We start from the raw sequence: 14,181 nt of genomic DNA on the forward strand, positions 1-14,181 counted from the left end.
ACCTTGTGGGAGGAATATCAAGAAGCAAATTCTAGGTATCATCAGACCCATTGGTATAAAACCAGTTACAACTCAAAAGTGGAGTGGCCAATCAATACCAAGACTTAACTTTCTTTGAGCCTTCACATATATTTTATGGCCCTTCCTAAGGGGAGAAGGTTATCCAACAGGGGACAATGATCCTGATACCCACTGTCCAGACAAAGCCAATTCCTGGTTACATTAACTTATGAGGCATGATCAAAAAGTACAGGGACCGAACTGAGATTTGGGAAAGGATGAAGCTTATACTGGCTACTCAGATGGATCTCCATGACCCTGTATACACAGATTTAATGTTTCTGAAACATCTTGAAACATTCATGATAGGCTTCTTTTAAAATTGCTAATGGTTCCTGTGTCATGTTCTGAATAATTTTTTCAATCATTGTAAATCTCTGATCTTTCAAGAGGGCTTGTAAGCTTGGGAAACAAAAAAAAAAAAAAAAAAAAAAAATTACAAGGTGCTAAACCTGGTGAGTATGGGTTATGGAGTGTTTGATAATAAATTCTTGAATAGAAAGTGCCAAGCGTGCAGGAGTGTTATCATGATCCAAGAAAAAATTTCCTTTTCAGGCCATTTTCTCCAAACAGCATCTCACAATTGCTACAGAACCATTTTGTAGTATTTTCTGGTTCACTTTGATCATGATATTGATAATGATAATGCCCATTGAGTCGCAAAATACAATAAACACAATCTTCATATTTGATCTGATTAAGATTGTCTTCCTTTTTTTGGGAGAAGTCTTCTCCAAGGGCCAAAGAAAAGAAGGAAAAAATTATCCTACAACCACTTTATCAACAATTTAAAAAAAAAAAAAAAAACACACACAGTAACTATTAACAACATTATGAATATGATATATATTTTTTTTCATTTCATAGTAATGCATAGACTTTTTTTCTGTTTACAAATATTTTCAAGAGCTTCATTTTGTGGATTCGTTCAATGGACAATTGTATAATGTATGAAAATTTTGAATTTATTAAATCCATTAAATATTTCAATATAAATTAAAGGATATATTTCTTTTTATTTAAATTTAATATCAAGTAAAAAAATTATTTTAAAAACATTAAAATTAATTTTCCACATTTAGTAAACTGATGCTGTTTAACGGCATATGCTATCTACATTCTACAGGTGCATCAAAACGAAATGATACTGAATAGCTCTAATTTTGCATATTAAATAAAAAATTCAAAACTACTCTCAAATCTTATGAGACTGATGATATGAGTGATTGAGTAAACTAAATACTGATGGTATCCTTACTCTTTCTCATAAACACACATAATGGACAACAATTTAAATTCAAAATGGATGGTTACAGGATAGGTGTAAAAATTTTATTTCACCCAGGATGTAACTGATTGTTGGAACAAATTTCCATCATGTGTTGTGGAAGTAAGTAGTTTCTTTGAAGAAATTCAAAGGATTAGATAAACTATTAAGGAGTACAGATGAGGTTGTTTTGGGGGAGGTGGAAATGATGCTATACAAGTTTGCTTCCTTGCATCATTTGCCATTACTAATACTAATCACAGGCAGAATAGCCCTATATATAGCAAGGTCCTGAACACCCACACAGATGCAATATCTCAATAATTTGTTATTTTTATATTGAAATATTTCATTACATTAGACCTACTGCCATTTAAATGACTTTTCTTTTAAATGAACAGTTTCAAAAGGGGGTCAGATATTGAAATTTTTTGCCCACTTCAATTTGTGTGATAACATACAAGTATCTGTATTTGGAGATATAAACATACACTCATATTATATAATTTCTTTGAACTGTATTAATCATAAATAAATAGCAAAGCTTTTTTAATTTAAGTAATCCACTTCTGAAATCTGCATAGTTAAGTTTTCACATGGAGAGATCATTAGTTTAAATAACTTACCTCTGAAAATTTGCATAGTTAAATTCTAATGTGGAAAGATCATAAATGAGAAAGAAATGAAAAAAAAAAAAAAAAAAAAACTGGTAGCCATTAGCCATTACTTATTCTGAAATGCATTTTAGATATGTACGTCAAATTTCAGAATAAGTAATGCCTTTTTAAATGGCTACCCTGTTTTTCTGTTAGTTTCTTTTTCATTTTATTATTTTTCTTTCATTTGATTTTTTTATTATTCTTGTACAATATTATTATTTTTATTATAATATTAATTTGTAAAAATTAATATTATAATAGAAGTGTTTTTGGCTATAATCCTAATTAGTTTATATTATGTTTAAACAGCTATTTCAAATCCAAGTTATAATAATTATAACCTAGAAACCCTTCCACTTCGTTACCAATAAATGCTGCAGTATTATTCTGCTTACATTAACTGGATGTACAAAATCTGTGAAACATATATACAGTGACAGCCTCTATTTTTAGTTTTAAAGATGAAAAATAAAATTTCTCTCATGAAGAGGTGGACAATCTAATAGCATTCTTAAATTGTAGAAATGTATTAAAACAACAATTGCTCTATAGTGCTCAAGCTTAAAAAACATAACAAAAATGGTAAAACAGAAAATGGTAGGAATGTTGCTCCTTCTGAACATGTTATCTGTTGGGTGTGTGTAGAAAGAATGAGAAAGTGAATGGTTAGTGAGAGGTAATGAAGAGGAAAAAGGTCTGCAAGAATGGAAACAATATTGACCATGTGAGCTAAAAGTGTATTGAGCAGGCTAGGGCTCAAAATGGAACACTTGTTCAGAATAACATATAGAGAGGGGAGTTAACATGTCTGCATATGACAACCCAGAATGTTCTTGCATCCGTCGAGTGCTGAAGCAGTTGACAAAAACCCGTCAGAAAATCAATAATAAAATTACTTGAGACAACTGACTGAACTTTATTACAATAAATATTCAAAAATAAATAAAAATAAGTGAAAAGTAAGTTAAGAATGAATACAAACAAACAATACTAAAAGCAATTAAAATATATGCAGAATAAATTAAGTGAAAATTAAAAAACATAAGTGAGTAGCTTTCAAGGCAGGGTGCCTCTTTGTCAACTAAAAGACTATCACATGGCACAATACAATACAATACAAATAGTAGGTTTTTTTGTGTGATAGAGGAAACCAGGGCATGATGATGCTTAAAAAAAGGCAACTAATCAAGATCTGATGGTAGTAAACAATGTGTTTTAGCAACAATAATCCAAGTGCACCAGTGCTCAACATATTGTAAGATAGTGGACTTCATAATGGGATAAATGCGAGTACCTTTATTCTAGTTAAAATTGGGGCTTGCCATATTAATATGGAGTACCTCGAGTCATGCATGAAAATGAAAATTGCATAAGCATCAATAAACTCAATGTAATGGATGTTCAACAACAGCAGAGCAAGCAAAATTTGCAGTGCCAGTAGCCTCCTCATACTCGTGAATGCAGTCTTCCAATCTTCTGCCAGATTCATCAATGTAACAAGGTACTGCACAATCTGGGCATCTTATGTGGTAAACACACCCACTTTGTATTTTTACATTAGTAATGAGAGACAAACTTCCTTCCAGGTTGTTGTATACATCTAATATGGCAATTCTGTATTACCCTGGAAAGATGCTCAAATATACCTAGATAGTGGGGAGAGCAGACAGCAGGCAATAATTTGATGTTGTAATGTGACATCATGAGCCTGTAACTCAAGTCTATAGAGAATATGGAAAGGGTATCTGCACCTCATTAAATTTGTCCTTACTTCAGCAACTTTAGTATTCCTGTATATCACAGAACTGGAATGGGACAGGATCATGTTTGACTAAACAAAATGTGAACAACACTTTGCCATAGTCAGATTGGAGAACCACATTCATGAGCATGAGGAGGCTATTGGAACTGCAAATTTTGCTTGCTCTGCTGCTGTTGAACTTTACTGGAAAGAACAACATGATAAGCTTGACCCTAGCAAATACTGTTGAGATTATTGATTGCTTGCACAATTTCTGGTTTCACTTGTGGCTTGAGGCACTCCATATTTCTATGGCAAGCCTCAATTTTAATAGCAATAAAGGTACCTGTATCCACCCCATTATGGAGTCTGCAATCCTACAATATGATAAGCACTGGTGAACCCAAATTATTTTTGCTGCTCACTTATGTTTTGCCATTTTAACTTATTTTATCCTCACTTATATTGTGTGTGATTTTGATTTATTTTATCCTCACTTACGTTGTTCTATTTTAACTTATTTTAATTGGTATACATTTTTATTGTTTTTAGTATAATGTTTATATTCATTCTTAACTTATTTTTACTTATTTTTGTACATTTATTTTAATAAAGATCAGTCAGTTGTCTTGTGTAATTTTGTTATTGATATGATCACCAATGTACAAGGCCCTTTTTTCTGTCAGAAGCTGTTCATTAGAACTTCAACTCATTGAAACAGCTCTGAGGCAAATTATTAAAAAAAAAACCTGAAGTACTATACCTAAAAAAAATCTGGCCAAATTACAATGCTGCTCAGTTGTTATTTGCAAGGAGAATGTTGAAACTCTTCACAGATAATGAACAGATTTTTAAATGAATAATTCAAATAAAGTGTACTTTCATTTCAACAGTTTTGTGAATGAACATATTTTATTTATTTTTAAAGAAAACCAAAAACACAAAGGGTATTAGAACCCATAATACTTAGTATCATGAGTGGGTTTACAGCTGAGAAGATGAAAGAAGATGCTTCTTAGGTTAGACTTATATTTCTGTAGATTGTAATGTTCAGGAAATAAGTGTGAAGAAAGGTTGTTCCAGAAAATGGAAGTTGAAGGGATATATGAAGAAGAAAAGTTGATTCTATGAGTTTGAAGTAGGACTGTAAATGGAATGACAATTAAGTGTTGCATGTATTTGGACTGGTGAAAGAGAGAGGCAAATTATACAAGCAAATTCAGAACAGTTCCCATAGAAATATCTATAGAAAAAGGCATACAGCAGAAACAGAAATCTATGAGACAGAGTGGAGAGACTTTGTAAGAGGTGGGTCATTAACTAACCTAACTGCACTCTTTTGAATGGAGTCTAGAAGCCTGAGAGAGAGAGGTTTGGGGAGCACAACCCCAGATACAGGAACAATATTCAACAGTAGGGCAGATTCGAGATTTGTAGAGAGTGAGTGAGTGACTGTTTGGAAGAAAAGTAACACCGAGAGCAAAAGAGAAAATCCAGTTTTTTAGAAGCAGAAGAAGCAATATTTGTGATGTTCTTATGCCAAGAGATTAGAAGTCAGAGTAATTCATAATACAGATGTGATCTTGTATAGAAATCTGAGTGTCACTGAAGATAAGCGCAGGAGCAGAAGAATCCTTTTTGTGAGATATAAGACAGGACTGAGTTTTAGAAGGATTGAAATCAACTAAGTTATTTTTGCTCCACTGCAAAATTATCTGGAGGTCAGCATTTAAGGAACTGGTAATGGATATTCGAGAAGTTGAAGCTGTTTTCATTTGAAGTGTACAAACATCCGTGTACAAACATCCATGTACAAACAGCTTCAAATGGAAGGTGGAATTCTTGTTGTTGTTGATATGGGGGTTTGATGGCGCATAAGCTACTTTGGCTATAATGCAAGGTGGAATGCAATGTCTTATTATCAGTCAAACTATGGATAGGATTTCCAGTCAATAGAAGGTCATTAATATAAAAGAGGAAAAGAGTGAAGTTTGGGGAACACAGCATTAGTTGAGAATTTAGAAGACAGAGAGACACATCTACTATCACCTGTGGTAAGTGGTCAGAAAGAAAACTGGATACCCGATTACAAAAAGCAGTCAGTAATCCATAAGATAGAAGCTACTTTAAAAGTGCTTTATGCCAAACATGATAAAAAGCCTTTGAACTGTCAAGAGCAACTGCTTGAACTTTACCAAATTTTTCCATCGCATTTTTCCATAAATGGGTAATTATATCACCAGTGGACAGACACTGATGGAATCCATATAGGTGATCATTAATTGGGTGAAAGTTTCAAGGTAGTTTAGAAGTTGGAAGTTAAAAGGATTTCTCCATTACTTTAGAACAAATAGAAGTAAGTGCAATGGAATGGTAATTGATGGGAGGGACTTTTCAACCTTTTTAAGAACTGGCTGGATATGAGCAAATTTCCAAGCAGAAGGAAAACACCAGTATAATAAGAAAGTGTAAAAAGATGACACAATCAAGACCTGGAGCTTTCTTGACAGCAAAATGATTCAAAATTCTTCTGACATCATTTGATTGAAGACCATAGGAGGTATTGAGTGGAGAGCAATGAGAATAGTAAGAGGTGTTTTTCCCAAGATTGTCAATAAAAGAGTTAGGAGAAAGTAGGATGTTAACAAGTTGGCTTTATCTTTAGCTTAGGGACAATAGAACAAATTTCAACAGAGGTGGGAGTACAGATGTGCAAAAGTTTCAGCCAATAGCTATGGCAAGAGACCAGAATGCTTGACTACCATTGGACAAGAAGTAACTAGTTTGGATTGATTAATAACTGCTTTACAATTGTTGTGGGCTTTGGTGTAGGGAGAAAATGAAACTGAAGATTTGGATGCAAGTCAACTGTGATATGAAACATTCTTATCTCGATCAGCCTTAACACGTTTATTGGAAAACCAAGACTTAGATAAAGGAAGAGATTTTAAAGTGGAGTGTGAAATAAAGGATTTCGTCCCTACAAGGATAATTTCACTGACATGATCATTGACATCAGAAAATTTAAAACAGTAATCCAACCAAGGAAAAGAAGAATAGAACCTCACAGATCATCCCACTTTGCATTCCTGTAATGCCAAACAACACAAGGTTGAGAATGGCCACAAAAGAAAAGGCTCCCTTGGATAAAAGACCATCACTCAGTTGATCCGAGAACCACTCACCTCAACCACGTACTTGGAAGGGTTTGAGAAAAAAAATCAAGAGCGTTGGCTTTGCAGTTGGGATCATCTGGTATTCTCATAGGTAAATGAACAATCTGTGTGAAGTCATTAGTAATTTCAAAAGCATCAGCATTTCTACCAGCTGGATGGATACATGTAACTAGAAAATTAAAGCCAGCTGGAGTTGTGAACATTAAAATAACCAAGAAAAATTACCTCATTGTTAGGAAAGCTGGACTGGAGAAAGCTGAGCTTCAAAGGAAGGAAGTCAAAAAGTTCTGTGTGATTAGTGGAAGTGAGAGATTGATAGAGGTAACAGATGAATTTGGCAGAATGGGGTAGAGAGATTTTAAGACAGAAGATCGAATATAGACTATTTCAAGTTATTGTCTCTGACAGAGAATATCAAAGTGGATATATCCACCTTTGCAGTTCTACCTTTGAAAAAGTAAGTGGGGCTTGACAGACTGTAAGTGGAATGGGCATCACTGAGATTGAAACTCAGTGTGGCATCAAGGGTGTTTATTTGCTTGGGATAACTTTTTATACTTAAATCTGAGTTTAAGTACACTTAAATATGAATTTATAGATTCAAGATTATGGTAGTGTTTATAACTGGTTTCCTTTATTATTTCAAAAATATACAAATACAAAATCCTTTTTGACAGATGCTACATTATAAACAACAAGAAATGTGTATTTTGAGATATGATCTATAGTAAATTATTATTAAAGAGAGAAAAATTACTTACCATGGTAAAGTGTAATTATTTTCCCAGCGATGCCTCATTTCTAGAAGAAAGTCCCGCCATAAATGCGCCACAGCAATCAGTCCCCCATATGCATGACTAACATGACACATGGCCAATGCTAACCTCCATGTCAAGCTACCAGGTGGTACTGACTTGAATGACCACATATGCTTCTGTTAAAAATTACATAACCAGTAAGTATAAACAATTCAAATAAAACAACAAATAACACAAACTGTTTTGATTTATGCACTGTTCATTCTAACATCCTGATGTAAACAAATACAGAAGTTCATTCTGGCATAAATAAATACAAATATTTATCATGACATAAATAAAAACAAATACAAATGTTAATCCCGACATAAATAAAAACAAATACAAATGTTAATCCTGACATAAATAAAAACACCCACAAATGTTCATCCTGACTTAAAAAAATATACATCATTGCAAAGCTCTCATTGGTTAACTGCTAAGCCATACAGTGGTACTTTGGTAGTATGAGAACTTTAGTCAATAATGTGTGTTTGTTTATGTCAAGATTAAAGTTTGAATGAACAGAGTATAAAAATGCATTATTCCAGCAATTTTATGATAAAAGTATATCACAAGGATTAATGAAAAAAAAAAAAAAAAAGTAACTAGGTAATGACAAAGTATAAATTATCAATCACACAGTACTGACACTTAATAAAAAAAAACAGTTTGCTCAAGTGCTGCAAACAGGCTGTGCCTACTTTGTACAATTATATTTTATCACACAAAAACTGTATTGCTTCAGTATAATCATCATTTATGTGTATAACTTTTTCAATACCCTTGTTATTTGTAAAATACTACATACAGAGTTTCCTCAACATCCACAAAAGACTGGTCCATAGCATGAAAGACATCCTGTTTATTTTCAAAATGCATTCTCCAAATGAAGTTCTTTCATCATGGAGAACAGTCGGAAATTAAAGGATTTGTGTCAGGGGAATATTGTGGATACTTCAGTGTTTTCCCAGTTCTACTGGTTTAGAAGTTGCTTGTGGTGTTTTCCCCCTTCTAATTATGCACTGGTATGTAAAACAATGGGCAAATGTCTCTGTTTTCAACACAATTTAGATCATAGGTAGTGTTGAAAAAACAAGGAGCAAGCAAAATAATACTGCTGTAATGCTCAGTCCAACTCACACTAACAACAGCAATTAAAATTTTTTTGATTCAAAATTTATTTTGTTTATTCTGTAGTCGTTATTCTATTACAAAGTAGCTTAACTGAATGGGGTATATGGCAGCATGGAAAGAGCCAAAAATAGTGTTTTTTTTTTTTTTTTGAAACAATTAGTAGTTGCATCTGTCTCCACTAGAGGCACTGAAACAGCATCAACAAAATGGCAAGTGTCTTCTTTTGGTTTGAGGGTAATAAAGTTGGCGACACCAGTTCAGAGACGATTTCACACTCATTTTATGAAAAATCCCAGCAAAAATTCTGTGTATCAGTGGCAGAGAAGTTTTGTAAGTATGAGATGATGTGTGACTTACGCAAAAAAAAACAGACAGACCAAGTGTGAGTGATGGTGATGAAACAGTGAAGGATGGGACATGTGTCCCAACAGCCAACCATTTGAAAAGTGCTACAGAAATATCTGCAGCTGAAGCTTTACTGCTATCAAGTGGTGCAAGCAATCACAAATGAAGACAAAGTTAAGTGTGCAAATTTCTGGAAATGCAGGCAAAGCATGATGATGAAAATAACCTGTTCGAGCATATTATGTTCATCGATGAGTCCACACTTCACGTTAGTGGCTATGTCAAATGCACAACATTCATGATTGGGGCACAGAAGAACCAGGTGGATGCTTACTTGAACATGTTTGTAACAGCGTTGTGATTTGAATTCAGAGAAAGTTTACTGACCTTTCTTTTTTCATAAAAAATCAATCACTGGAGTTGTTTACCTTGATATGCTCAAGAATTTTCTGATACCGTAAATCAGTGCTGATGATCCCATTGGACAACTATTCTTCCAACAAGATGGTGCTTCACCTCATTATCATTGAAAAATGACACGATGGATTTGGTATTCAGGTCCCATTCATTGGTTTACACAACCCCCAGACTTGGCGCCAAGAGATTTCTATTTTTGGGGTTTTGTGAAAGATGACATCTATCAACTACCATTACCAAGGAATGTGGTCAAAGTGAAGGGCAGAATTGCTGTTGCTGTAGCAAAAGTAACCCAAAACAATGTGTGAAGTGTGGGAGGAGCTTGATTTTTGATGGGATGTTTGTCAAATAACTGCTGGTGCCCATATCAAAACTAAGTATTTCTCTTTAATTTGATGTATGTCTTCCCTCAGTTCCTAAAATTGTGGTACTTACAAACATTTAAAGTTGTTAAGCTACTTTGTAATAACCTTGTATTATAAAAGTTAGCAAAAAGCCTCTTTAAATTTCACTGATTATTAAAATGTGTTAAAATATAAATTTTAATACTCATTTAATCAGTTAGTCATTATCCATTTCAGAAATAATTATATTATCAGCAAGAGCAAACACATGGATTACATCTTTTAAACATCACTGCAGCTAACAAAGGTAATAAAGCTCCTTCACTCAAGCATATATAATATAATGTGCAGTTCTTCTAATTGTTCCTGCATGCCACTATTGCTCACAAATGGACCATAAAAGATAGATAACAATAGCTGCATTAGGTTGTCCTAATGCATATTCTGATAGGTTCTCCTTACTGCATTCTGGTATATGGACTAACACTGAACTATGAAAGTAAGACTATAATTTTTATTTTAATTTATCAATATTTATGTTAAATATTGATAAATTAAATACAAGGATCTAGGTATATTCTTACCATGTGTACGCCATATCCAAAAATTTCATTACTTCATACAGCATGTCCCCTCCACTTTTTCTTATTATTGAATACACCATGAATTGTCAAACTAATAGAGTAAGCTTATCTGCGAAAAGATCTAAACCTCCCAAACACTTCCTAGTTCATTTCACAAATATATGTGGTCTCAATTCTAATCTCAACGATGTCCATTTCCACTTACAGTCTGCCAAACCCCATGTATTTTTTCTGACAGAATCTCAGTTATCGGTTGATTCAAATACTGCACATCTCAGTTGCCCAAATTATTCGCTGTATGATTCCTTTCGTCTCAAAGGGGGTATTATTATTATTATTATCCATATAGTGCAAGGAAGCCTGAGGCTTATGCTGCACCAGACAAAAAAAAAATTTCTGAATTACCGAGAGAGAGAGAGAGAGAGAGAGAGAGAAGTAGAAGGGAATCACCAAGAAAGAGAAGAATGGTGATATCCAGCTCAGGATCCTGGGTGTGCCAAGCCCATACTCACCAGATGTGAGCCCCTGGGCAATATTTGTGCATATGTCTATTCCAATATTCCCTGTCAGAGAATTGTAATTAGGAATCTCCTCTCTTTGATCTTCTCTGGTTTAAAATCTCTCTACCTCATTGTGTCAAATTTATCTGCTGTCTCTACCATTCTCCCAACTCCACTAATCACTTGGAGCTCTTTGACTTCCTCTCTTTGCAACTTGACTTTCTGCAGTCCAACTTTCTTAACAGTGAGATAATTTTCCTTGGTGATTTTAATGTTCACAACTCCAGCTGGCTTCCATTTTCTAGTCACTCCGACCCAGCTGGTTGAGATGTTGATGCTTTTGCAATTTCCAATGACCTTGCACAGATTGTACATTTACCTACAAGAATACCGGACAATCCTAACCATACAGCCAACACGCTTGATCTTTTTCTCACAAACAACCCTTCCAAGTACACGGTTGAAGTGTGTGGTCCTTTAAGTACCTCAGATCACAACTTGGTGATTGTCTCTTCTCTAATGGAGCCTTTATCTCATGGCTATTCCCAACCTCGCATTGTTTAGCATTACAAGAATGCAAAATGGGATGACCTGCGAGATTTCTTTTCTTCTTTTCCTTAGTCGGACTACTGTTTCAAAACTTCTGATGTCAACGTTTGCTCTGATCGTGCCAGTGAAATTATTCTTATAGAAATGGAATCCTTTATTCCACACTCCACTTTAAAATCTTGTCCTTTATCTAAACCTTGGTTTTCCAATAAAAGTGCTAAGGCTGTTCAAGAGAAGAATGTTGCATATCGTAATTGGCTTGTTTCCAATTCTCCAGTTTCATTTTCTGCCTACACCAAGGCTTGCAACAATTGTAAAGCAGTCATTAATCAGTCCAAACTAGATTTTGAACAGGCTAAGAGTAGAAAACTTGCTTCTTGCCCTATTGGTAGCCGACCATTCTGGTCTATTGCCAAAGCTATTGGCCGCAACTTTTGCTCATCTCTGCTCCCACCTCTGTCAAAACCAGGTGGTTCTGTTGTCACTTCAGCCAAGGATAAAGCTGACCTTCTAGCATCCCATTTTTCTTCCAACTCATGTATTAATAATCTTGATAATACACCTCCCACCATTCCCAACATGCTCCATTCAATGCCTCCTGTGGTCTTCTGTCAAAAGGATGTCAGAACGATTTTGACGAATCTCAATGCTAAGAAAGATCCAGGTCCTGATAGTATTTCTCTACTTGTTCTCAAAACCTGTGCTCCTGAACTTACTCCTGTTCTTTGCCACCTTTTTTCACTTTCTTATTCCAAAGGTGTTTTTCCTTCTGCTTAGAAATTTGTTCATATCCAGCCAGTTTCTAAAAAGGGTGACAAGTCCCTCACATCCAATTATCATCCCATTGCAATTATTTCTATTCTTTCTAAAGTAATGGAGAAATCAATTAACCGCCAACTCTTAAACTACCTAGAACCCTTCCGCCTGATCAACGATCACTAGTATGGATTCCGTCAGTTGATCCACTGGTGATATTCTGGCTTATGTTACCCATTTATGGACAAATTCAATGGAAAAGTTTGGTGAAACACAAGTAGTTGCTCTTGACATCTCAAAGGCTTTCGATCGTGTTTGGCATAAAAATCTTCTAAACAAGCTTCCATCTTATGGTTTGCCAACTGTTTTTTGTAATTGGTTATCCAGTTTTCTATCTGAGTGTGATGGTAAATGGCTCTCTGTCTTCTAACTTCTCCACTCATGCTGGTGTCCCCAAGGTTCAGTTCTTTCTCCCACTCTTTTCCTCTTGAATATTAATGACCTTCTTCCATTGACTGGAAATCTTATCCATAGTTTTGCCGATGATAGCACATTGCATTCTACTTTCCATTTTGAGAAACCTTGTCCTGCTCAATCAGCTTCAACTTCTCAAAAATCTGCTACCAATTCCTTAAATGCTGATCTTAATGTGGGGCAAAGACAACTTAGTTGATTTCAACCCTTCTAAATCTCAGTCTTGTCCTATATCTCACAAAAAGGATTCTTCTGCTCCTATGCTTACCTTTGGTGACACTCCGATTTCTAAGCAAAATGATATATCTCTTTTGGGGATTACCCTGACTTCTAATCTCTCTTGGCACAAGAACATTAGAAATATTGCTTCCTCTGCATCTAAAAAAAAAACTTTGTTTTCTCTTTCGTTCTCGGCGTTACTTTTCTTCCAAACAGCTGTTCACTCTGTACAAATCGCAAATCTGCCCTACCATGGAATATTGTTCCCACATCTGGGGCGGTGCCCCAAAACCTCTCTGAAGCTTCTAGATTTCATTCAGAAGAGGGCAGTTAGGTTAATTAATGACTCCTCTCTAATAGTTGTTGTTGTTATTTGGTTTTTAGGAGCATTAGCAACTAAGGCCATATTGCTCCGGGGATATGAAGTGGTCATTTCCTGACCTTTCTGCATCCTCCGTATTTGGTGGGAAAGGGCTCAAACCCCGGTCTAATCAAGAAACGTGTACTACGCACTGCTGCTCCTGCCCACCTGGCTACGGAAGCACCCCTCTCTAACAGAGTCTCTCCACTCTCTGTCTCACAGACGTACTGTTTCTGCTGCACTCCTTTTCTACAGATAATTTCATGGGCACTGTTCTTCTGAATTGGCTTCTATAATTCCTGCTCTCTCTTTCAAAACAGTCCGAACACGTGCTGCCACCAGCGAACATCCATTTACTGTCCAACTTCAAACTCACAGAACCAACTTTTCATCTTCCTCGTTTATTCATTCAATTGTCGTTTTCTGGAACAACCTTCCTTCATGCATATTTCCTGAAAATTACAGTCTACAGAAGTTCAAGTCTAATGTCAACAAATATCTTCTTTCGTCTTCTCAACCTCCAACCCAAGCATGATACTAAGTACTATAGGTTCTAATACCTCTCGTGTTTGGGGTTTTCATAAAAAAAAAAAAAAAAATTAAATACAAAACATAAAAAAATCTTATAATATTGTAGTGTTTTATATTTTTATTTTTCAGTATTTGCCAGACTAACATGGTTAAGAAGGACATGCTGTCCCTGATTACACTTCTAAGAATGATGACAAATGGTACCTCACAGCATAAGTAATGATTAGCATTAACCTTCATGCCATTTGGTTTTTGCCAGAGTTT

General features: G+C 35.0%; 1 protein-coding gene across 1 annotated transcript in view; it reads right to left on the minus strand.

The window, feature by feature from the left end:
* Window positions 1-14,181, minus strand: part of Rab3GAP1 (RAB3 GTPase activating protein subunit 1) — a 342,380-nt gene that overhangs the window by 199,799 nt on the left and 128,400 nt on the right. The window contains exon 15 of the mRNA XM_090380465.1: window positions 7,665-7,837. Coding sequence (XP_090236591.1) covers window positions 7,665-7,837 — 173 coding nt within the window. The remainder of the gene's footprint in view (window positions 1-7,664; window positions 7,838-14,181) is intronic.

The sequence above is a fragment of the Mastigoproctus giganteus genome, chromosome 8, assembly GCF_048544385.1.
Source record: "Mastigoproctus giganteus isolate SK-2022 chromosome 8, ASM4854438v1, whole genome shotgun sequence".
Classification (NCBI taxonomy): domain Eukaryota; kingdom Metazoa; phylum Arthropoda; class Arachnida; order Uropygi; family Thelyphonidae; genus Mastigoproctus; species Mastigoproctus giganteus.